The sequence below is a fragment of the Heptranchias perlo genome, chromosome 17 (assembly GCF_035084215.1).
Source record: "Heptranchias perlo isolate sHepPer1 chromosome 17, sHepPer1.hap1, whole genome shotgun sequence".
NCBI classification, from domain to species: Eukaryota; Metazoa; Chordata; class Chondrichthyes; order Hexanchiformes; family Hexanchidae; genus Heptranchias; species Heptranchias perlo.
This window is the reverse complement of record NC_090341.1, coordinates 6,110,513-6,133,766: the sequence shown is the minus strand read 5'-3', so window position 1 is coordinate 6,133,766 and position 23,254 is coordinate 6,110,513. Positions and strand designations below refer to the sequence as shown.

The following is a 23,254-nucleotide window of genomic DNA, read 5'->3' as shown; positions in this document are numbered from 1 at the left end:
GTGTTAAAGGGTTGGTGGTGTCAGCAGTTCCTGGATGAACCTTTCTCAATATCTAAGTGTGTGGAGCAATGAGAGATTCTGCTTTAACCTTCACTATTTCATTTCTTTTAACAAATGGGTTCAACATCACCTTCAGGAGATCAGGAGGCACAATGTGATAGGGGTTATCCTCAACACCCAGAGCCGACCTCCTCTCTGTGAGGGAACACGAGCCCTTCACTTGACGTCAGCTTGGCTCAGTAGGTAGCACTCCCGCCTCCGAGATAGAAGGTTGCAGAGCCTGAGCAGGCAAACTAAGCCGGCACGCCAGTGCGGCATTGGCAGAGCGGTGCCTTTCAGACGGCTCGTTAAACCAAGACCCCGCTCGCCTGCGCGTCAAGAGATCCCATGGCACTATTTGAAGAGGAGCACGGAGCTTTCCTGGTGTCTTGGCCAGCACCACCAAAAAGAACCAGAACAACCAGCCGTTCATCTCATTGCTGTTTGTTGAACGTAATGGCTGGTGCGTAATGGCTGCCATATTTGCCCACTTAACAACAATTATTGCGCTTCAGAAATAATTCTGAAAAGGCTGTACATAAGTGGAAGTATTATTGCAGTAAGGTGCAGCCCAGCTTCAATCACTTAAAGCTGGGCTGCCACCTTTGGCCAAGTCCAAGTGCAGACAGGGTGGGATCACTGCTCAGCTCCTAATGCTTGGCTCGACCCATGAATATTCCATGAGGTCTGCAACAATCTTTAATCGCTAATCGCCAGAATGATACCGGGGCTAAAAGGATTAAATTGTGAAGAAAGGTTGCATAATCTAGACTTGTATTTTCTTGAGTACAGAAGATTAAGTGGTGATCTAGTTGAGGTGTTCAAGATGATTAAAGGATTTGATAGGATAGATAGAGAGAAACTATTTCCTCTGGCGTGGGGGGAGTCCAGAACAAGGGGGCATAATCTTAAAATTAGAACTAGGCCGTTCAGGGGTGATGTCAGGAAGCACTTCTTCATGCAAAGGGGAGTGGAAATCTGGAACTCTCCCCCCCCCAAAAGCTGTTAAGACTGGGGGGGGTCAGTTGAAAATTTCAAAACAGAGATCGATAGATTTTTGTTGGGCAAGGGTATTAAGGGTTACGGAATCAAGGTGTGGAAAACCATAAAGACCACATTAATGTAAGAAATACGTGAACAGTGACTTGACCATAAAAAAGAGAAAAGAATGATGGCTATTTGACCAACGTTAACTCCTTGACTCCCATACATAGGGTAGTTACAATTTCACACACACTCACAGAAAGACACAGTTGTCCTTAGTACGTTGATAATTAAGTTGGCTGTCCAGATGCTTGGTACTGTCTGGCCTCCCCCCTTCCCCCATGCAGATAAGGGTATTGCTGGCTTATAATATAATGAGAATACAGTTCTTGAGAGGCCATGTAGCCTTGATTCTGACTTCAGCCCTGTGATTAACCAGCTTTGGAATTTAGGGAGGGAGCCACGCTGAAGGAACATTCTGTGGGATAGAGATATGGTTCCCTGACCGGGAATCGAACCCGGGCCGCAGCGGTGAGAGCGCCGAATCCTAACCACTAGCTACCCTATGTATGGGAGTCAAGGAGTTAACATTGGTCAAATACCCATCAGGCTTTTCTCTTTTTTATGGTCAAGTAACTGTTCACGTATTTCTTACATTAATGTGGTCTTTATGGTTTTCCACAAAGGTGGGTGGATGGAGTTAAGATACAGATCGGCCACGATCTAATTGAATGGTAGAACAGGCTCGAGGGGCTGAATGGCCTACTCCTGTTCCTATGTTCCTAATGCTTCCATTTTTGTGGCACACAGAGGTGGACTTTATTTTAAAAATGCAGTTTACATCTTAGAAACATGCGGGCGGGCACAACACACTCTCAAGCTCGGCAGCCGGCCCTTCGGGTGGTATCCCTACCCAGCCCTGCCAAGCTGCACCCGCCAAAAGCAAAAACACATCCCACGTACCTCTCGACCCAGTTTTTGTAGTTTGGAATGTCTTTCGCGTACAGTAGTTTGTTTGAGGGCGAGTCCTTGCCCAGTTTATGCTCGGAGGTGGAGCAGGAGTCCATGAATGTCTGGGCTACCACAGAGAGGCAGGCGTCAGTAATACTGTTCTTGTGAATGTCAAAGACAAACTGCGGATTCTTGATAACATTCACCCAAAATCGTAGAGGTAGACTAGAGAGACACAAAGAATTAAAGAAAATAAAGACCGTTGGTTAGAAGGAGTTATCAACGTCAAAGAAAGATCACCAACCCGTCAAGCAATAGAAAAACCTTCATGTGATTCGCTAAACAGCAGCAAACACCAGAACGACCCCAAACACTGAATGTGGTGTACTGTATATAATTTTGTCCCATTTGAACTGGGTATTCTAAGCAGTCAACGAACCCCTGGAACAGAGTTGTCCAACCTGCAGCCCTGGAGCCACCTGCAATCCAGAAGCCCCCCCCTTGAAGCCCAGTCCTATTGGCGCTTATGTTTATTTGCTGGTTTGTCCCGGTTGAATTCTGGAAAGGGCCTGTTCTTGGTGCTGAGGTGCAAATTAATGGGAACGTGAATTGAAATTTTACATATACACACCGAGGCTCACGGTACACAAGCTGTACACAGACAAGATGGAACTTCAATATGTTCAACACAGTCACAGATTCTATAACAAGAGGCAGATCACCCTATAGTGATTCAACAACTTCTTGCATTTATAGAATCGCACAGCACAGAAGGAGGCCATTCAGCCCATCGTGCCTGTGCCCATATAGCGCCGTTAATGTCGAAAAATGTTCCAAAGCGCTTCACAGAGGCGCCATCAGAGAGCACGCTCCTGCCACCAGTTCAAGTGGGCCGACCGTCACCCGGGTCATTGTGGAACATTGCGAACGATCCTGGGCAGTCAATGCTAGTTTCAAGCCAGTCGCTATTTACAAATGACAGAAAACCATCTCGGCCTAGAACCGGACGAGGATGTTTTGAAGGCCGAGGTGTTACGAATTAGGAACGTTTGTGCCCAGCCAATTTAATGCCTTCTAAGAGCTGAACGTCACCCTCCAGATCGCTTTCAGCTTCTCTCCTCGTCAATTGGGAGGTCAGATTTTAACCAAAAGTAGGGTCGTTCAAACCTCCATTTGTCAATATAAGCAGGACGTCCAAAACTTCTCACTGGACCAGAAACTTTCCAGTGGCAGAAGGGTTGCTAACCAGAGGACACAGATTTAAGGTAATGGGCAAAAGAACCAGAGGTGACGGGAGGAAAAAAAAATTTTTTAAGCAACGAGTTGTTACGATCTGGAACGCACTGCCTGAAAGGGCAGGGATTCAATAGTAACTCTCAAAAGGGAATTGGGATAAATACTTGAAGGGGAAAAAATTGCAGGGCTATGGGGGAAAGAGCAGAGGAGTGGGACTAATTGGATAGCTCTTTTAAAGAGCCGGCACAGCCACGATGGGCTGAATGGCCTCCTTCTGTGCTGTATCATTCCATGATTCTATGGACCAGTCCAGACCGGGTGGAGAGACATTTTTGCACCTCACCCCATTACATCCGGCACGGTCTTCTCCGACTCAGGGTTCGAACAACACTCACCAGTTACTCTTCCAGGTGTGCCGGACATCATGGTCGACGATCAGGTGCTTGTCTGCCTGTTCGTCTAGGAAGTCAAACATGTATTTGATTGCAAGAGGGAGGGCACTGCCCCTGTGTGCCGTACTGAATATCGTCTCAAATAGGTCATCCACAAACTTCTGAAGGGTTCCCTGAAAGAGCAAACCATTAAAGTCAGTGACGTTCCTCATTTGTGCCAATCTCGTCCTTTCCCATCAAACCAACTCCTAACTTTCTATAAAGCCAGAGTCCAAGACTTGAATCCTGATCGTATATTTGGGGGGTGGGGGAAGAAGAAGCCGCCGCTTATCTGCCATCTCTAGTCTGCCCAGGATGACCCCTCTGCTGCCAAGAGCACTGGTGGTCACCTGGCTCTCAGATCACCAACTCTGCCTGTATTCAGCCACCAGGATGCACTAAACACCCACTCCCTTCACCACCGGTGCACCGTGGCTGCAGTGTGCACCATCCACAGGATGCACTGCAGCAACTCGCCAAGGCTTCTTCGACAGCACCTCCCAAACCCGCGACCTCTACCACCTGGAAGGACAAAGGCAGCAGGCACATGGGAACAACACCACCTGCACGTTCCCCTCCAAGTCACACACCATCCCGACTTGGAAATATATCGCCGTTCCTTCATCGTCGCTGGGTCAAAATCCTGGAACTCCCTTCCTAACAGCACTGTGGGAGAACCTTCACCACACGGACTGCAGCGGCTCAAGAAGAAGGTGGCCCACCACCACCTTCTCAAGGGGCAACTAGGGATGGGCAATAAGTGCCGGCCTTGCCAAGCCCTGAAGGTGGAAGGGCATGACCTTCCCCTTTAATGTTCCCGGCCTTCTGCTGGGAGACAAAAGTGGTCAACTACCAACCCTACCAGATCACAAATCGCAAACTCATGGTCATCTATTAGTCATCCCTTCCCCACCTTTCAACATCCAGCGAGCCTGTGCATACTTAACGGAAATCAAAGCGTATATATAAAAAAAGACAAAACGGACGAGATTGGTTTGGCGCAGTTTGCGGCGGGAGGAGCGGCTCAGCTTCCGTCTGCGGTCAATCGAGGAGTCGGAACACCACAGCTGCGATCGGAGTCACAGCCAGCACGGCAGTGACAAACCAGAGAGGAGGCAACGACCGTCCACCTAACCCTGCTGAATACAGGACAGTCCGCAGAGGTAGCTGGTTGTGGGTGAAGGAGACATCCTTCCGAAAGTGCGGTGCCCGGAATTGGACGCAATACTCCAGCTGAGGTCTAACCAGTGATTTATAAAGTGGTTAACCTGATCAGAGCAACAACACAATTCATCAAACGACATTGCGGTCGGCAAAGTGAGAATTGAAGAGCTTCGGAGAAGGCCGCACTGAACACATTAACGAAGGTTCTCTGACACAGAGTTTGAAAGCTGTGGAGCAGCTGCGATGAGAATGTGATTACTGAACGACTTGACACTTACTTACACCCAAGAGTCAAATCAAAACGGCTGGAAATTCAAGTTAATAGCAAAACTCAATCATTTCCTGAACTCATTCGCCACTAGCTCTTTTCTCGCAGGCAGCGTGCACATCGAGATTAAAAGGGGGAAAGCCCTTGTGGCATTTTCCCCAAGTGTCATCAGTCAGCACTTTTCCCCCCAACGCGTGAGTGATGAGCTCACCCAACAATGGCGCCAGCCTTGGGCTCAGTGGGTGGCACTCCCCCCTCCGAGCACTGTAAGCCCTTCGATTTCCACAAATGCAGGCGCCACTTACCTTGGTGGCGAGAAGGCGGGTCAGGTAAATCTCAGACACCATCTTGCTGCCTCGGTCCCCCTCCCTCTGGTCCATGTGATCATGGTTCTTGACAAGGTGCCAGAGTTTAGTGCCGCTCTCCAGGTCTGGAGTGATCATGGGCGTCCGAGATCGGAGGCTGTCTGGGCTGCTGGCAGTCCGCAACATACTCTCTGTAAGGGGGGAGGGGGGGGCAAGAAGATAAGATGGCTAAAAATGTAAATTGGTGATAGGATTCTAGTCGTACCTGTACTCGCCTGCAAACCAGTAACCTGGCCCGAGAATGGGGGGATGGATGGCAGGCAGAGTGACAGACTCCCTACGGAGTTCAATCCTCAACTTTCCTTCCAGCGCCTCAACAAAATCGTCCCTGGTGATCTCTGGTAACCAGAGCCCCTCCCTATCTCTGGTGACCTCCTCCAGCCCTTACAACCCTCCGAGATCTCTGGCGTTCCTCCAATTCTGGCCTCTTGCGCATCCCCGACTTCCTTCGCTCCACCATCGGCGGCCGTGCCTTCAGCTGCCTAGGCCTTAAGCTCTGGAATTCCCTCCCTAAACCTCTCCGCCTCTCTCTCCCCCTTTAAGACGCTCCCTAAAAACGACATTTTGGACCAAGCCTGTCGAAACGTTTCCTTCTTTGGCTCGGTGTTAGTTTTTGTCTGATTACAATGCCTTGGGACGTTTTACTACATTAAAGGCGCTGCATAAACAGAAGTTGTTGCTGTTGTTTTCTGCTGCTGAGGGTACAGAAACGCTCTGAGAGATTACGCTAGGGTGCACAGAACAAATCCATGGCCGAATACAGCAGCACTCTTAACACAGCCCGCGGCTCCCTCTGACCTTCCCCTCTCGCCCTCAGCAAACTCAGTGCTGCTTCCTGTATCTCTGGGCCTCCGTAGCTCTGGGACGTTGGAGCTGGGCTATATGTAGAAATTGCGGGGGGGGGGAGGGGTAGAAAGAGAGCGATGGATATTTGGATTATGGTCCTTGACAAAAAAACAAAACGCATCGATGACCTTGTGAATGTTCCAAACCACTGGTTCAGTAAGGCATTGAAACTTCCGCATTGGGGCAGAATTCCATATGACATCACTGAGAAGAAGTCCAAAGGCATAAGTCGCTCATTATGCAACCAACAACAACATGCATTTATATAGCGCCTTTAACAGAGTAAAACATCCCAAGGCGCTTCACAGAAGCGATTATCAGACAGAATGTGACACCGAGCCACATAAGGAGATATTACGACAGGTGACCAAAAGCTTGGTCAAAGAGATAGGTTTTAAGGAGCGTCTTAAAGGAGGAGAGAGAGGCGGAGAGGTTTGGGGTGAGAATTCCGGAGCTTAGGGCCCAGACGGCTGAAGGCACGGCCGCCAACGGAGGGACGAAGGAAGTGGGGGATGCGCAAGAGGCCAGAGTTGGTGGAACGCAGAGATCTCGGAGGGTTGTAGGGCTGGAGGAGGTTACAGAGATGGGGAGGGGCGAGGCCATGGAGGGATTTGACCACAAGGCTGAGAATTTAAAATTCGAGACGTTGCTGGATCGGGAGCCAATGTAGGTCAGTGAGCACAGGGGTGATGGGGTAACTGAGGAATGCACTTAAATCCAGTCAAGGGCAGTAGGCTGAGGTACCTCAAGAGCATAACCTGACTGGTATACAGCAGAAGTGACAAAACCAGTAAAGAACCACCAATCAGGACTTGATGTAGATTTTTACAGGCCGCCACATAACTTATGTTGAAGTAACTGGTCAGGGTTTTATTCACTGGGTTTCCTCCAACGCTGCTGATGGGCCAACGCAGCCTTAAAGCGTGTAGTAACCGTCTACCAAACGGAGATACCAATCTGCACCGGACTCACCATAGCGGCTGAGAGATTTGGTGAAGGTGGAGGAGTTGGAGATATTGTAGGCTGAGGTCTGTTTCGGTACAAGTGCTATCAAAGATCCATCTGTAACCTAAGAGAAGAAGTTCAAAGAAAGGAAAAATTAGATTGAATGGTGGGAGGGATAGAGGGAAACTTACAGTTGTACAGCACAGCACTTGTATCATAGACGGCGACAGCACAGAAAGCAGCCATTCGGCCCATCGTGTCGGTGATGGCTGTTTGCCAGAGAGATACAAAACTATCCCCACACCCCTGCTCTCTCTCCATAGCCTCGTACCTTCATCTGCTTCAAATATTTATCCAATGTTATCTGACAAGGTTGAATGGTTTCTGCTTCAGCCATTCCCTGTGGCACATACTCCAACTACCCTCTGTGTAAAGAAATTTCTCCCGATGTCTCTCCTCACTCCCTCAGTGACAATTTCAAATCGATGACCCCCCCACCTCCCCCCGGTCACTAACTCCGCAAGCACCTGTTCACTCGATCAAAACCCTTCAGTGTTTTAAAAACCTCCATTAAATCTCCTCTTAGCCTTTTTGCTCCAGTGGAATTAGTCCCAGTGTCTCAAGTCTCTCCTCTGGGACTTATCTGAAGCACTTTGAAATGTTCGAGAGTCGCAGTGAAGGGTGACATCCCATTTCAAGTCTTTCTTTCTGGTCAAGTACAAGCAGGGGCGGGGATACAGCCGGTATTAGGAGGGCCTGGCCTGCGCACTCCCCTCAGGACCGTACCTGGTAGTGTGCCAGCGTGTTCAGACGTTTCCAGTCGTTATCGATCTTCGTCGTCACATCTTCATCTTGGAGAATTATTCGTGCTATTCTACCCTGCCGCCATTCTGAGGGAGAGGAGAGGAGACGCGATCACACTTTACCCAACGACTGGTTCAAGGCTGCACGAGTGCCACAGACAACTCTTAGTCTCCCGCTGCACATGGTCCCCCCACTGCCCCACTCCCTGCCCAATATCATCGTTCCACAAAAGTGATGACTGTTGCCCGAATGTGGTGCTGGCAGCCCTTTAGTGCCTTGCCCAAGAGGCCGTTCTTAACAGCGAGCGCAGATGGGCTATTCGGCTGCACGAGGCACCACATCCCAACTTTGTCTACTCCGCGCACGAGCGCTTTCCAGCAAAGGGTCCTTGGCTAGCGGTAACTGTGACTGATTTGTCCCTTCACTCGTCGAGACAGTCATTACTTTTCTTATTATTAAAAGCGAGAGCACGCACTCCATTTGTTCAGTCCGAACCGTTCCCACCCCCCCCCCCCCCCCCACCCCGGCCTCTTTCCCCACGCCTGCACCAAAGCAGGCGCCTACCGAGGTCCATGTCCGCTGCCTTGGGTCGCTGTGAGTAGGGGACGCCCTTGTAACACGCGTCCAACAACTTGTCCTTCACTTGCATGACGGTGTCGCAGTTCAGCACCTTGACTGGGATTTCGGGAGCGTTCTCGTTGTCCGGGTTCACGCAGTTCAGGGTCTGTCAGACAAAACAGAGGCAATCAATGCACCGTTGCATCTAGCACAGAAGCAGAGAGTGCTCGCATATCCTGCACCGTCGGGTCTCAGAACAGCCCAATGTTTATCCCTCAACCGACATCGCTAAAACAGATCATCTGGTCGCTTATCTCATTGCTGTTTGTGGGATCTTGCTGTGCGCAAATTGGCTGCCGTGTTTCCTACATCACAACAGTGACTACACTTCAAACAAAAAGTACCTAATTGGCTGTAAAGCTCTCTGAGATCGTGAAAGGTGCGACAGAAATGCAAGTTCTTTCTTTCATTCCCAAATGTGAGCTGCACGTCAAGGGAGAACGGGTGGGAGAATCTGTGTTCCCCTTTATACCGAGGGGCGCAATCAGCGACCCCACTCCCGCACTTGTGCGTGTAAACTAGTGCTGCACTGTCGGAGGTAAACCGAGGCCCCATCTGCCCTCTCAGGTAGACGTAAAAGACCCCATGATGCTTACAAAGAAGAGCAGTGTCCTGGGCCGATATTCATCCCTCAACCACCATCACTAAAAACAGATGATTTGATCATTCATCTCACTGCTGTTTGTGGGGCCTTGCTGCGTGAAAATTGGCTCACTTCCCTACATTACAACAGTGACGACTATCAAGAGTATTTCATTAGCTGAAAAGCGCTTTGGGACATCCTGAGCTTGTGAAAGGCGCCATAGAAATGCAGGTTTTTCTTTTTCTTTAACATGGGCACCTCCGATTTTTAACTGCAGTCCCGTAATCAAGGAGGGGCAGCGAATCTGAGGGAATGGATTCAGGGACTTGGGCCCTAAATTATCGCCCGCACCTCACCCGCACCACCCACCCCGCGGCACTCTTGCGTCGCCGACTTGCCACCCCGAACTGGAAATTGCTCTGAACCAATTTGAGTAGCAGGACTTGCCTTGTGGCTCTTTGAAAAGCCCCCACCACCAACTAATTGAAGGAATCTCTCTCGTGTGTTTCTGACACAGGTCGGATGAGCTGGAACCTCCAGCGTTGACTTGAGATTAATCTTTCAAATAATAACTTTTCGAAAAAAAAAAGGGTTTGTTCTCTCAATTTACTGCATCTGATGTTAATTAGATTCATGTTTTTGAGCATTATTGTAATAGTTAACCCTACGGCCTTCGAGGAGATGGATTTTTGATGTCGTATCCTATTAGACTTCTCCCTCGAAGGTGCAGTTCCCTCCAACCAAAAAAAAAATACATGTCACGAATCGTAAGGTTTGAAGAAGCTGAACGTCACAAAGCATTAGTGGGACTGAAATAGGGCTTATATTATACAACAGCTCATCTTTGCAATGACAGAGCACAGGCATTTAGAGACGTTCCCTAACTTCAGCAAAAAGTCAACAGGGGCACATAAGAACATAAGAAATAGGAGCAGGAGTAGGCCACACGGCCCCTCGAGCCTGCTCCGCCATTCAATCAGATCATGGCTGATCTTCGATCTCAACTCCACTTTCCCCATCTGATCCCCATATCCCTTGATTCCCCTAAAGTCCAAAAATCTATTGATCTCAGTCGTGAATACACTCGACAACTGAGCATCCACAGCCCTCTGGGGTAGAGAATTCCAAAGATTCACAACCCTCTGAGTGAAGAAATTTCTCCTCATCTCGGTCTTAAATGGCCGACCCCTTATCCTGAGATTATGCCCCCTAGTTCTAGACTCTCTAGCCAGGGGAAACAGTCTCTCAGCATCTACCCTGTCAAGCCCCCTCATAATCTTATATGTTTCAATGAGATCACCTCTCATTCTTCTAAACTCCAGAGAGCATAGGCCCATTCTACTCACCCTCTCCTCATAAGTCAACCTTCTCATCCCAGGAATTAATCTAGTGAATTTAGCAACTCAGGAAGGCAAAAGAAGCAAAGGATAAACAGTGTTCAGCACAGGAATTTGACGGGGTTAAAGGGTATATACTTCAATGTAAGGAGTATTACAAACAAAGCAGATGAGCTAAGGGCAGAGATAGACACGTGGCAGCATGATATCATTGCTATAACGGAAACCTGGCTTAAAGAGGGGGATAATTGGCAGCTCAATATCCCTGGATATAGAGTTTTCAGGCAGGATAGAGTGGGTGATAAAAAAGGAGGGGGGGTAGCATTACTGGTTAAAGAATCAATTACAGTTGTCAGAAGGGATGATATGCTAAATGGATCATCAATCGAGGCCATATGGGTTGAGCTAAGAAATAAAAAAAGGGGCAGTCACACAATTAGGAGTGTACTATAGACCCCCGAATAGCAAAAGGGAGATAGAAGAACAAATAAGTAGGCAAATTTCTGAATGCAAAAATAAGAAGGCAATAATAGTGGGGGACTTCAACTACCCTAACATCAACTGGGATTCAAACAGTGTGAGGGGCACAGAGGGTGCAAAATTCTTGATCGGTGTCCAGGAGAACTTTTTTAGCCAGTACATGACAAGCCCAACAAGAGGGGATGCAATTCTAGATTTAGTCCTGGGAAATGAAGATGGGCAAGTGGGTGAAGTGACAGTGGGTGACCATATTGGGGATAGTGACCACAATTCAGTTAGTTTTAGCATTATTATGGAAAAGGTCAGAGTTAAATCAGGAGTAAATGTTTTAAATTGGGGGAAGGCAAATTTTACAGAACTAAGAGTTGATTTGGCAGAAGTGGACTGGACACAACTATTTGAGAAATCAGTGGCAAGGAGGCACTAAAAAGTGAAATTCTACAGGTACAATGCAGACATGTCCCCTCAAAGAAAAAGGGTGGCACTGCCAAATTTTGAGCCCCCTGGTTGTCTAGAAGTATACGGGGGCAAGATAAAGCAGAAAAAGAAAGCTCATGACTGTCGCAAACTAAATACTGCAGAAAGTCTAGAGGAGTATAGAAAGTACAGGGATGTCGTAAAAAAGGAAATAAGGAAAGCAAAGAGAGGGCATGAAAAAATATTAGCTAGTAAGATTAAAGAAAACCCAAAGATGTTTTCTCAGTACATTAAGAACAAGAGGATAGCTAAGGAAAAGGTGGGACCTATCAGGGATGATAAGGGTAACTTGTGTGTAGAAGCAGAGGAGGTGGGTAGGGTTTTAAATGAATATTTTGTCTCCGTATTCACAAAGGAAAGGGATGATCCGGACGTTGTAGTTAAAGAGGAGAGGTGTGAAATATTGGATAAGGTAAACATAACGAGAGAGGAAGTACTAGAGGGACTGGAATCTTTGAAAGTTGATAAGTCACCAGGGCCGGATGGATTGTTTCCTAGGCTATTGAAGGAAGCCAGGGAGGAAATAGCGGATGCTCTGAGGATCATTTTCCAATCCTCACTAGATACAGGGGAGGTACCGGAGGACTGGAAGACTGCAAACGTAGTACCATTGTTTAAAAATGGTATGAGGGAAAGGCCGAACAATTATAGGCCGGTCAGTCTTACCTCGGTGGTGGGCAAACTATTAGAATCAATACTGAGAAATGGGATAAACTGTCACTTGGAAAGGCATGGTTTAATCAGGGATAGTCAGCATGGATTTGTTCAGGGAAGGTCATGCCTTACAAATCTGATTGAATTCTTTGAGGAAGTGACAAGGAGGATTGATGAGGGTAGTGCAGTGGATGTTATCTACATGGATTTTAGTAAGGCATTTGACAAGGTCCCACATGGCAGACTGGTCAGAAAGGTAAAAGCCCATGGGATACTGGGAAATGTGGCGAATTGGATCCAAAATTGGCTCAGTAACAGGAAACAAAGGGTAAAAGTCGATGGATGTCTTTGCGAATGGAAATCTGTTTCCAGTGGTGTGCCACAGGGCTCAGTGTTGGGTCCCTTGCTGTTTGTGGTATATATTAATGATTTGGACTTGAATGTAGGGGGCATGATTGGCAAATTTGCAGACGACACAAAAATTGGCCATGTAGTTGATAGTGAAGAGGATAGCTGTAGATTCCAAGAAGATATCAATGGGTTGGTGGAGTGGGCGGAAAAGTGGCAAATGGAGGTCAACCCGGAGAAGTGTGAGGTAATGCATCTAGGGAGGGCAAACAGTTAAAGGGAATATGCAGTAAACGGGAATATATTGAGAGGGGTAGAGGAAGTGAGAGACCTTGGAGTGCATGTACACAGGTCCCTGAAGGTGGCAGTACAGGTATATAAGGTTGTAAAGAAGGCATACGGAATGCTCTCCGTTATTAGCCGAGGTACAAATACAAAAGCAGGGATGTAATGATGGAACTGTATAAAACGCTGGTAAGGCCACAGCTGGAGTATTGTGCACAGTTCTGGTCACCGCATTACAGGAAGGATGTAATTGCTCTGGAGAGAGTGCAGAGAAGATTTACAAGAATGTTGCCAGGGCTTGAAAATTGCAGCTACGAGGAGAGATTGGATAGGCTGGGGTTGTTTTCCTTGGAGCAGAGGAGGCTGAGGGGAGACTTGATTGAGGTGTACAAAATTATGAGGGGCCCAGATAGAGTAGACAGGAAGTACCTGTTTCCCCTAGCGGAGAGTTCAAGAACTAGAGGACATAGATTTAAGCTGATTGGCGGAAGGATTAGAGGGGACATGAGGAAAAACATTTTTCCCCAGAGGGTGGTGGGTGTATGGAATTCGTTGCCTGAATTGGTGGTAGAGGCAGGGACCCTCAACTCTTTTAAAAAGTACCTGGAACTGCGCCTAAAGTGCCGTAAGCTGCAGGGCTACGGACCGGGTGCTGGAAGATGGGATTAGAACGGGCACCTGGTTGTTCTTCGAGCCGGCGTGGACACGATGGGCCGAATGGCCCCCTTCTGTGCTGTATCTTTTCTATGATTCTATGGTTCTAACCTTTGTTGCTCCGCCTCCAAAGGCAAGTATGTCCTTCCTTAGGTAAGGAGACTAAAACTGTACACAGTACTCCAGGTGAGGTCTCACCAGAGCCCCATATAATTGCAGCAAGACTGCACAAAAAGCAATGACATCAATGACCCGATAATCTGCTTTTTTAACCTGTACATTTAGCCTCCTTAAACCGAGGCCCTGTCTGCCCCCTTAGGAGGATGTAAAAGATCCCATGGCACTATTTCGAAGAAGAGCAGGGGGAGTTCTCCCCAGTGACCTGGCCAATATTTATCCCTCAACCAACATCAATTAAAGCAGGCAATTGGGTTATTTATCTCATTGCTGTTTGTGGGATCTTGCTGTGTGAAAATTGGCTGCTGCGTTTCCTACATTACAACAGTGACTACACTTCAAAATATATTTCATTGGCTGTAAAGCTCTTTGGGACATCCCGAGATCGTGAAAGGCGCTATATAAATGCAAGTGCCAAAACTTGAACGGCACTACAAGGGAGTTACAGAGTTGCAGCCCCTTGACCTGCGACCCCTTTCAAACCCTGCTCACCACTGGGATGGTCGCGTTTACCTGAACGCATCCCATCAGTTTGAGTGTCTGAGCATTTGGAGACTCTCCCATCACAATCGGTATCTGGCAACGTAACTGGGCAAACAGCTCGATCCAGACTGGAATCAGTCTGCTAGGTGGACCTTGCGGGGCTCTCGAGGTCGAAGATCAGCCATGATCGGATTGAATGGCGGAGCAGGCTCGAGGGGCCGTATGGCCTACTCCTGCTCCGATTTCTTATGTTCTTATTGTAAGCCAGCAGGGACTGGGGTTGGTAAAGTTCTTAGTAAATCTTCATCATTCAGTCTTTAATGAACTCTAAAATAAGTTCAACAAATGAACTGCAGAATTTTAAAAATGTTGATGTGGCCGTTTACAAAGATTCCCATGATATACTTCAGTTTTCGCCTCTCCCCTTCTGAAAGATAGAAAGAGCTTGCATTTGTATAGCGCCTGTCACAACCTCAGGACGTCCCAAACCGCTCTTCAGCCAATGAAGTACATTTGAAGTGTCGTCACTGTTGTAATGTAGGAAAGGTGGCAGCCAATTTGCGCACAGCAAGATCCCACAAACAGCAATGAGATAAATGACCAGATCATCTGTTTTTTCAGTGATGTTGGTTGAGGAATAAATATTGGCCCAGGACACCGAGGAGAACTCCCCCTGCTCTTCTCTGAAATAGCGCTGTGGGATCTTTTACATCCACCTGAGAGGGCGGGCGGGGCCTCGGTTTAACGACTCATCTGAAAGACGGCACCTCCGACAGCGCAGCACTCCTTCAGTACTGCATTGGGAGTGTCAGCCTGGATAGTGTAACTCAAGTCTCTGGAGTGGGGGCCTGAACCCATGACCTTCTAACGCAGAGGCGAGAGTGCTGCCCACTGAGCCACGGCCGACCGCACTGATTCCTGATCGGGTTTGGTTGCACAATGCTTGGTGCCCCCTCTGGTCCCTGCCTCTTCACGTGTGAGCGTAGTCCGAGTGTTGGCAGCCCTGATGCCCGTGTGCGGGGGGGGCAGGGGCATCCCAGCTGAGCCTAACCCCTGCCCCCACCCGACATCCAGAGCCATCAGATTCATGCACTTTGCAGCAGATGTCAACGGATAGCGGCCGGGAGCAGGTAGCTGGGCTGACTTTTACCTCACCTGAACCCAAGGACACCGAGGGCATCAGTGCCACCCTCGCTGAGATCATCAAACTCAACAGAGGTCAAAACTTGGGCCCTTCTTTCTCTGTAAGGCTTGGTACCGTATCAGTGGTGCATTCACCCACTGAGCCAAAGGGAGAAGGTACCCTGTACTCACATCACAAGAGCTTTATTTGGACACAGATCCACACCCCAATTTGCAGGGCTATGGGGAAAGAGCAGAGGGAGTGGGACCAAGTGGACAGCTCTTTCAAAGAGCCAGCACAGGCACGGTAGGCCGAATGGCCTCCTTCGGTGCTGTGTGATTCTATGGTTACCTCACTCATTTGTAAACTTGAGCTCATCCAAAACTCTGCTGCCCGTATCCTAACTCGCACCAAGTCCCGTTCACCCATCACCCCCTGTGCTTGCTGACCTACATTGGCTCCCGGTCCAGCAATGCCTCGATTTTAAAATTCTCATCCTTGTTTTCAAATCCCTCCATGGCCCTCGCCCCTCCCTATCTCTGTAACCTCCTCCAGCCCTACAACCCACCGAGATCTCTGCGCTCCTCCAACTCTGGCCTCTTGCGCATCCCAGATTTTCATCGCTCCACCATTGGCGGCCGTACCTTCAGCTGCCCCGGGCCCTAAGCTCTGGAATTCCCTCCCTAAACCTCTCCACCTCTCTCTCCTTCTTCAAGACGCTCCATAAAACCCACGTCTTTGACCAAGCTTTTGGTCAGTTGTCCTAATATCTCCTTATCTGGCTCGGTGTCAATTTTTGTCTGATAATCGCTCCTGTGAAGCGCCTTGGGACGTTTTACTACGTTAAGTCGTTGTTGTTCGTTCTATGACTGGCCTCACAGTGAGCTTGCGATGCCAACCAGCAGGGGGAGACAGCAGGCAGACGTCAGGTACGTGCCCCACAGAGTGGGGATTGGGTGGGAGGGTAGGGGAAGAGTGAGAAAGGACTGGGGAAAAGATTGCTAAAACACTAAAAAACAGGCGAGAGAAAAATCAATTTTAAACATCCAAGACAAGACACAAAACAAGCCTTTTCAGCATTAAAAGGTTAATCTCGCCTTTCACTGATTTTACGCTGTTTGAGGGCCTTGAACATGGAACCAGAATTAAATATTTACCAAGTAACAGAGCAGTTACAAGCTCGACAGCTGTCACAGTGTGAGAATCTACTTCGTTAAAGGAAGTCACGAGATTTTTTGCGCAAGCGATGAGCGAACTAAATTAAATGCCAAGTTTGGAATGTTCTAGAATTTGCCCGTGGACAGCGTTGGGACCTGCTGCTGACAGATGAGAAAACAAAAGCACAAGAGTCTTTCGGCAGACCGAGGCGGCTCCCAGTATCTACGACAGAGACTATTCAAGCACTCACCACGGTCTTGTAGTCTATTTGCTGGCGGATGAGCTTGTCTTCACTCAGAGAGTAGCGGGCCTCCCCGGTGATGGCGTCGATTGGTCCTTTCTCCATTTGCTGCTTGATGGCGCAGTACAGCATGAAGAGGGGCTCCCCGGCGCATTCCTAAGCAACACAAGGCAAGAAAGGTGAAACAGTGAGCCCAACCTCTCCTGGCCTCTACAGCGTCCCGACTGTCCACGTGGAGACACACGCAGCACCGCCATTAGTGTCAAACAAGGAATAATATTGTCAGTCGATGTCTCCCTGTTGAAGAGTGCCAGGATTATGAACGTTTTAAGCTCATGACAAGACTCGCTGTCGAGCTGGTGACAAACCTGCTCTTTGAAGTTGCCCTTGCTTCACTTTGTATGCTATCTGTCAAAGTACAGTCACTCGATTCATAGAATTATGAATTGCATCGAGTCTACAGCACAAAAGCAGGCCGTTCGGCTCAACTGGTCCATGCCGGCGTTTATGCTCCACATGAGCCCCCTCCCACCCCTCTTCATCTAACCGCATCAGCACAACCTTCTATTCCTTTCTCCCTCACGTGTTTATCTAGCTTCCCCTTAAATTCGTCAGCAATTCTGTACCAACTACGTCCCACACACAACGAGATGATGAATGAATTTGTTTTTGGGGGTGTTGGTTGAGGGAGGAGTGTTGGCTCGGACACCAGGACAACTCCCCGCTCCTCTTTCGAACAGCACGACAGGAAGCTTTCAATATTCGCCCGAGTAGGCAGACGAGGCCTCGGCCCTACGCCACAGCGAGGGACGATCACCGTAGGCAATGCCACACGCTCTCAGTACTGGGCTGGAGTGTTAGTGCTCAAGGTGTTGCACCTGATAGATCCGGGTGCACTTACACAGACACTATTTCAGCCTGTGTTCATCCACGCAGGCATACAGACCAGACAGGCCCCGGGTTCAGTCTCCACTCAGTTAACTGACCTCAGTCCAGGTGGCACTGCAACTGGCTTCAAATCCCATGGGTTAGAGGAGGGGGAGAGGAAGGGCAAGGGGTCCTTGCTCACTCTCCACTTAACCTCCTCCTCACCCACTGGAAGTGCTGGCGTCCCAGAGTGAAATGAGGACAACATTGACCTTGGTTTCAGTGAAACTTGCTATCAAGGAGCTTCATTATCAGGATGTGGGCGTCGCTGGCAAGACCGGCATTTATTGCCCATCACTAGTTACCCTGAGATGGTGATGGGCCTTCTTCTTAGGAACATAGGAACAGGAGTAGGCCATTCAGCCCCTCGTGCCTGCTCCGCCATTTGATAAGATCATGGCCGATCTGTGATCTAACTCCATATACCTGCCTTTGGCCCATATCCCTTAATACCTTTGGTTGCCAAAAAGCTATCTATCTCAGATTTAAATTTAGCAATTGAGCTGGTATCAATTGCCGTTTGCGGAAGAGAGTTCCAAACTTCTACAACCCTTTGTGTGTAGAAATGTTTTCTAATCTCGCTCCTGAAAGGTCTGGCTCTAATTTTTAGACTGTGCCCCCTACTCCTAGAATCCTCAACCAGCGGAAATAGCTTCTCTCTATCCACCCTATCTGTCCCCCTTAATATCTTATAAACTTCGATCAGATCACCCCTTAACCTTCTAAACTCCAGAGAATACAACCCCAATTTGTGTAATCTCTCCCCGTAACTTAACCCTTGAAGTCCGGGTATCATTCCAGTAAACCTACGCTGCACTCCCTCCAAGGCCAATATGTCCTTCCGAAGGTGCGGTGCCCAGAACTGCTCACAGTACTCCAGGTGTGGTCTAACCAGGGTTTTGTATAGCTGCAGCATAACCTCTGCCCCCTTGTACTTTTGTCCTCTAGATATAAAGACCAACATTCCATTTGCCTTCTTGATTATTTTCTGCACCTGTTCATGACACTTCAATGATCTGTGTACCTGAACCCCAAAGTCCCTTGAAACGAGTGGCTTGCTCAGCCACTTCAGAGGGCAGTTAAGTATCAACCACATTGGTGTGGGACTGGAGTCACATATAGGCCCAGACCAGGTAAGGGCACCAGGTTCCCTTCCCTAATCCAGTTGGGGTTTTTACAACAATCCAACAGCTTCATGGTCACTTTTTACTGTCGCCGGCTTTTTATTTCCCGATTTTCTTTTAAACCAGGTTCAATTTTTCAAACCGGCCATGGTGGGATTTGAACTCACGTTCTCCGCATTACTAGTCCAGTAACATAACCACTACACCACCGTACCATAGTCTGCTGACACCGTCACGGCTCAAGCGGGCATTGGGGCAAGGTACTGGGGTGGGGGGAGTGGGTGGGGCAGTGCCAGTGGAACTGTACCACCATGAGGAGTCAACTTCATCGGAGGATGAACGTGGAGGTAATTGAAAAAACACACCACAGAGAAAAAAAAAATCAATAATGCCCTGAATCTGTGAACATTAACAGAACTGGGACCAGCATCATGGTTATCCCCACTCACTGTCACGGCAACTGGCCAGAGACTTCATTCGAGACTGGAGACCAGAGGTGTCGGGCTTCTCCAGGACAGCAACAATTGGGAGTATCTCCTCCCATGAAGGAGCAATTATGAACTGCTTATTTTCTAACCCCACACCCCCCCCCAATATGGACACTGCCCCCGTCCCTCCCAGGACAGTCCCCTAAACTCTGTTAGCACTGTACTAGAGAATGAGGGATAGAGGGTCAAACTCCTCCTGAACTGATCCAAGGAGAGTCTCTTTCTCACACCCTCACTCAAATACTTCAGTCAAAATGCTCTCTCTTCTTGTGCATCCCTCATTTCCATAGGCAGGGGGAAAGACAGAGAGAGAGTGAGATACTGAGAGAGAGAGACAGACAGACAGGCAGACCGAGAGAGAGAGAGAGAGAGAGAGAGCGACAGACAGACAGACAGGCAGACCGAGAGAGAAAGAGAGAGAGACAGAGAGAGGGAAGGGAGACAGAGAGAGGGAAGGGAGAAAGAGGGAGGGAAGGGAGACAGAGAGAGGGAAGGGAGACAGAGAGAGGGAAGGGAGACAGAGAGAGGGAAGGGAGACAGAGAGAGGGAAGGGAGACAGAGAGAGGGAAGGGAGACAGAGAGAGGGAAGGGAGACAGAGAGAGGGAAGGGAGAGGGAGAAAATGAGAATGTGTCCGGCAGAGAGAGAAAGAGAAACACAGAATGACAGAATGAGAAAGACCAAAGACAAGCAGAGAGATACACGCACAGGTGAAGAGGAGATAGAGGCAGTGAGAGACGGAGAGCACGGAGACAGCCCAACAGGCGAAGCAGGATGAGAGGCTAAGACAGCAAGAGGTACAGAGTGAGCAGGAATATATTCTCCAGAATTATTGGTATAAAGTCGAGAAAACAGAATAACTTCAAAGAATAACTGGCATCTTTTCTGAACAAAACACTGAAAACTTTGACAAGCATCCAACAGGGAAAAAACTAAACAAGAGGAGAAAATAAGCTCCTTGGTGTAAGCTGGCCTGGAAAGAGAATCAGGTTTCAGGTTGTTAATTCACGTTATAGGTGCCAGTTCTTTGTTTCTTCCTTTTCTCATGTGCCTTGCTTCACCTCTCCCGTGCTTCCTCAAATTGAAATCACTAACGATCCCCCTCTTACCATATGCTGTTCGCATCTCCTTATCATCTGCGATAATTAAATAGACAGCTGCTAACGAGCTTCGACACACATACATCACAGCCAGGACCTCCCACACCACGCTTGTCTCAAAAATTATCTTTAATCTGTGAATTTTACCTCATTAAAGTCGGTTGGAGGTGGGGGGGCGGGGGGGGGGGGGGGGAAGAAAAAGCTCGATGTCGTAGCTTCTTTCCACTGACCACGTGAGGCCTGACAAACCCAGGCAAGGTACAGTCACCACCGTCTCGCCCCAAATTCAGACGAGTTCCATCAGTTCTCACTCGGCGTACAGACTCTACAACATCCTTCGCACGGAGACCATCTCAGAATGCAGTGGGACACAGGATCAGGAGGAGGCCATTCAGCCCCTCGAGCCTGTTCCGCCATTCAATGAGATCGTGGCTGATCAGTATCCTAACTCCATCTGCCCGCCTTGGCTCCGTATCCCTTAATACTCTTGGCCAGCAAAGGTCTGTCGATCTCAGATCTGAAATTATTAATTGAGCCAGCACCTACTGCTTTTTATGAGAGAGAGTTCCACGCTTCTACCACCCTTTGTGTGAGGAAGTGTTCCCTAACTTCTCTCCTGAATGGCCTGGCTCTGGTTTCAAGGTTGTGTCCCCTCGTCCCCCACCAGCGGAAAAAGGTTTCTCTCCATCTACCCCATCAATTCCTTTCAAAATCCGAACAATCCAGTGAAACTGGACTGGGAATGAAAAGGGGAAACAGAAATTGGGAGGAGGGGAGAGGAAGCACGATTAAAGAGGAGTAAGCAAGGTGCTGAAAGTAGGCACGGAAGTGGAGGGATTTGGGGAAGGAGTTCGAGGACAGTGGCCTAGGTTGAAGTCTAGCTCTAACTGATTGGCTAAAGGTCTCTGTCGACTATAAGTGAAATGAGCTTGGCTGCTCTTGTCCCAGATTTTAGTTTGTAGGACTTCCCTTTAAGTCTCTTTAGGGAAGGAAACCTGCCGTCCTTATCTGCTTTGGCCTGTATTGGGACTCTAGTCCAACACCCAACGTGGTTGACTCTTAACTGCCCTCTGAAGCAAGACACTATGTTGTATCAAACCAGCTACCAGCGGTTCAAGAAGAAGGCCCACCACTACCTTCTCAGGGCAACTAGGGATGGGCATTAAATGTCGGCCTTGCCAGCGACGCCCACATCCCAAGAATGAATTAATAAAAAAAATGCCCACAGCACAATATAAAACAGTATGCATCAAAACAGCACGTCAGCAACCAGTGGACACTAAACATCTCACGGGATTATTCAATGAAGAGCAGGGAGCTCTCCTGTTGTCCTGGCCAACATTCATCCCTCAGCCAACTCCACCCAAAACTGGTCAATCGTTCCACTGTTGCTTGTGGGATTAAGCTGTGTGCAAATTGGCTGCCACGTTTGCCTACAAAACAGCAGACACTGCATTCCAAAGGAATTTATTGTTTGTGTGATGTTTCTGAGAGGGGTGACAAAGTACTAGAAATATGCAAATCTTTCTTCTGTCACTCTCTCTACAAGAAAAGATCAAGTACAAAAGCAAGGAAGTTATGTTAAACCTTTATAAATCGCTGGTTGGGCCTCAGTTGGAGCATGTTGTTCAATTCTGGGCACCACATTTTAGGAAAGATGTCAAGGCCTTAGAGAGGGTGCAGAAGAGATTTACCAGAATGGTGCCAGAGATGAGGGACTTCAGTTATGTGGAGAGACTGGAGAAGCTGGGATTGTTCTCCTTAGAGCAGAGAGGGTAAAGGGGAGATTTAATAGAAGTGTTCAGAATTGTGAGGGGTTTTGATAGAGTAAGTAAGGAGAAACTGTTTCCACTGGCAGGAGGGTCGGTAACCAGAGGACACAGATTTAAGACAATTGGTATAAGAACCAGAGGGGAGATGAGGAAAAAATTTTTTACGCAGTGAGTTGTTATGATCTGGAATCCGCTGTCTGAAAGAGCGGTGGAAGCAGATTCAATAGTAACTTTCAAAAGGGAATTGGATAAACACTTGAAAAGGAAAAGTTTGCAGGGCTATGGGGAAAGAGCAGGGGGTGAGTGGTACTAATTTGATAGCTCTTGCAAAGAGCTAGCACAGGCACGATGGGCTGAATGGCCTCCTTCTGTAAGATTCTATGAGTTTAGAAGTGCAGAGTCCATTTATGGCTTCATAGCCAACGATGCCTGAGCTGAACTAACGTCCCTGCTCGTTCAGGATGCGTCAGACCGACCACATCAGCTACTTTGCTCAGGATCAGACCAGAAAAAGAAACCCAAACACTGACTGACTGCCTGCCAACACCAGCAGTTTGTTGCCATTAACTAGACCAAATCTGTTGGCTTTTTGCACAGCCACAGAAAGACAACTCCGATTCCTTTCAACGGGTTCGCAGAAGTCTGACACGACCGTGGCCGTTTACACTCAAATAACCGCTCCGGGAAGTTCCTCCAACGTCTGTGTCATCTCCACTCCACGAGTGATCTCCGTAACAAACCACGAGGCGATCCCAACAAGGGCAAGCGACGGGGATGCCACAATGCACCCGCAAAAAAACACCAGCGAATCCCAATCCATCACACAAGGCCCCAAGCTGCACACCTTTGCTGTCAGGCTAGTGGAGTTGCCAACCCTCCAGGATTGTCCTGGAGTCTCCAGGAATTGAAGGTTAATCTCCAGAATACTGCTGCGAGCAAAATCCCGGGAGGAAAATCAGAGGCGTTTTAAGAAATTGTGTACTTCCTCCACCCCATCCCATTTTCTTTAAGCACTTTCGTTTATTAGTTCTAAAAATATTGGAGATGGGGGGGGGGGGGTTTGACTGACAGTCAAGATTCATCCAATCAGGTGATGAAGAATCTGTTCGCTAGCCAATCGGCGTGGGAAGGCGGTGCTTCGCGAGGATGGATTTGCGGGGCGACCAATGGCAAGATAGTGTTGGTGGTGGGGG

The 23,254-nt window shown here is 48.4% G+C and overlaps 1 protein-coding gene across 2 annotated transcripts in view; it reads right to left on the bottom strand.

Moving 5' to 3' along the window:
• LOC137334008 (plexin-A1-like) overlaps positions 1–23,254 on the bottom strand; it is a 438,331-nt gene that overhangs the window by 15,880 nt on the left and 399,197 nt on the right. For both annotated transcript variants that reach the window (XM_067998406.1, XM_067998407.1), the window contains exons 24-30: positions 16,661–16,807; positions 8,598–8,757; positions 8,016–8,119; positions 7,257–7,353; positions 5,379–5,569; positions 3,606–3,775; positions 1,987–2,199 (exon numbers count right to left, since the gene is read on the bottom strand). In XM_067998406.1, the coding sequence (XP_067854507.1) occupies positions 1,987–2,199; positions 3,606–3,775; positions 5,379–5,569; positions 7,257–7,353; positions 8,016–8,119; positions 8,598–8,757; positions 16,661–16,807 (1,082 nt within the window). The remainder of the gene's footprint in view (positions 1–1,986; positions 2,200–3,605; positions 3,776–5,378; positions 5,570–7,256; positions 7,354–8,015; positions 8,120–8,597; positions 8,758–16,660; positions 16,808–23,254) is intronic.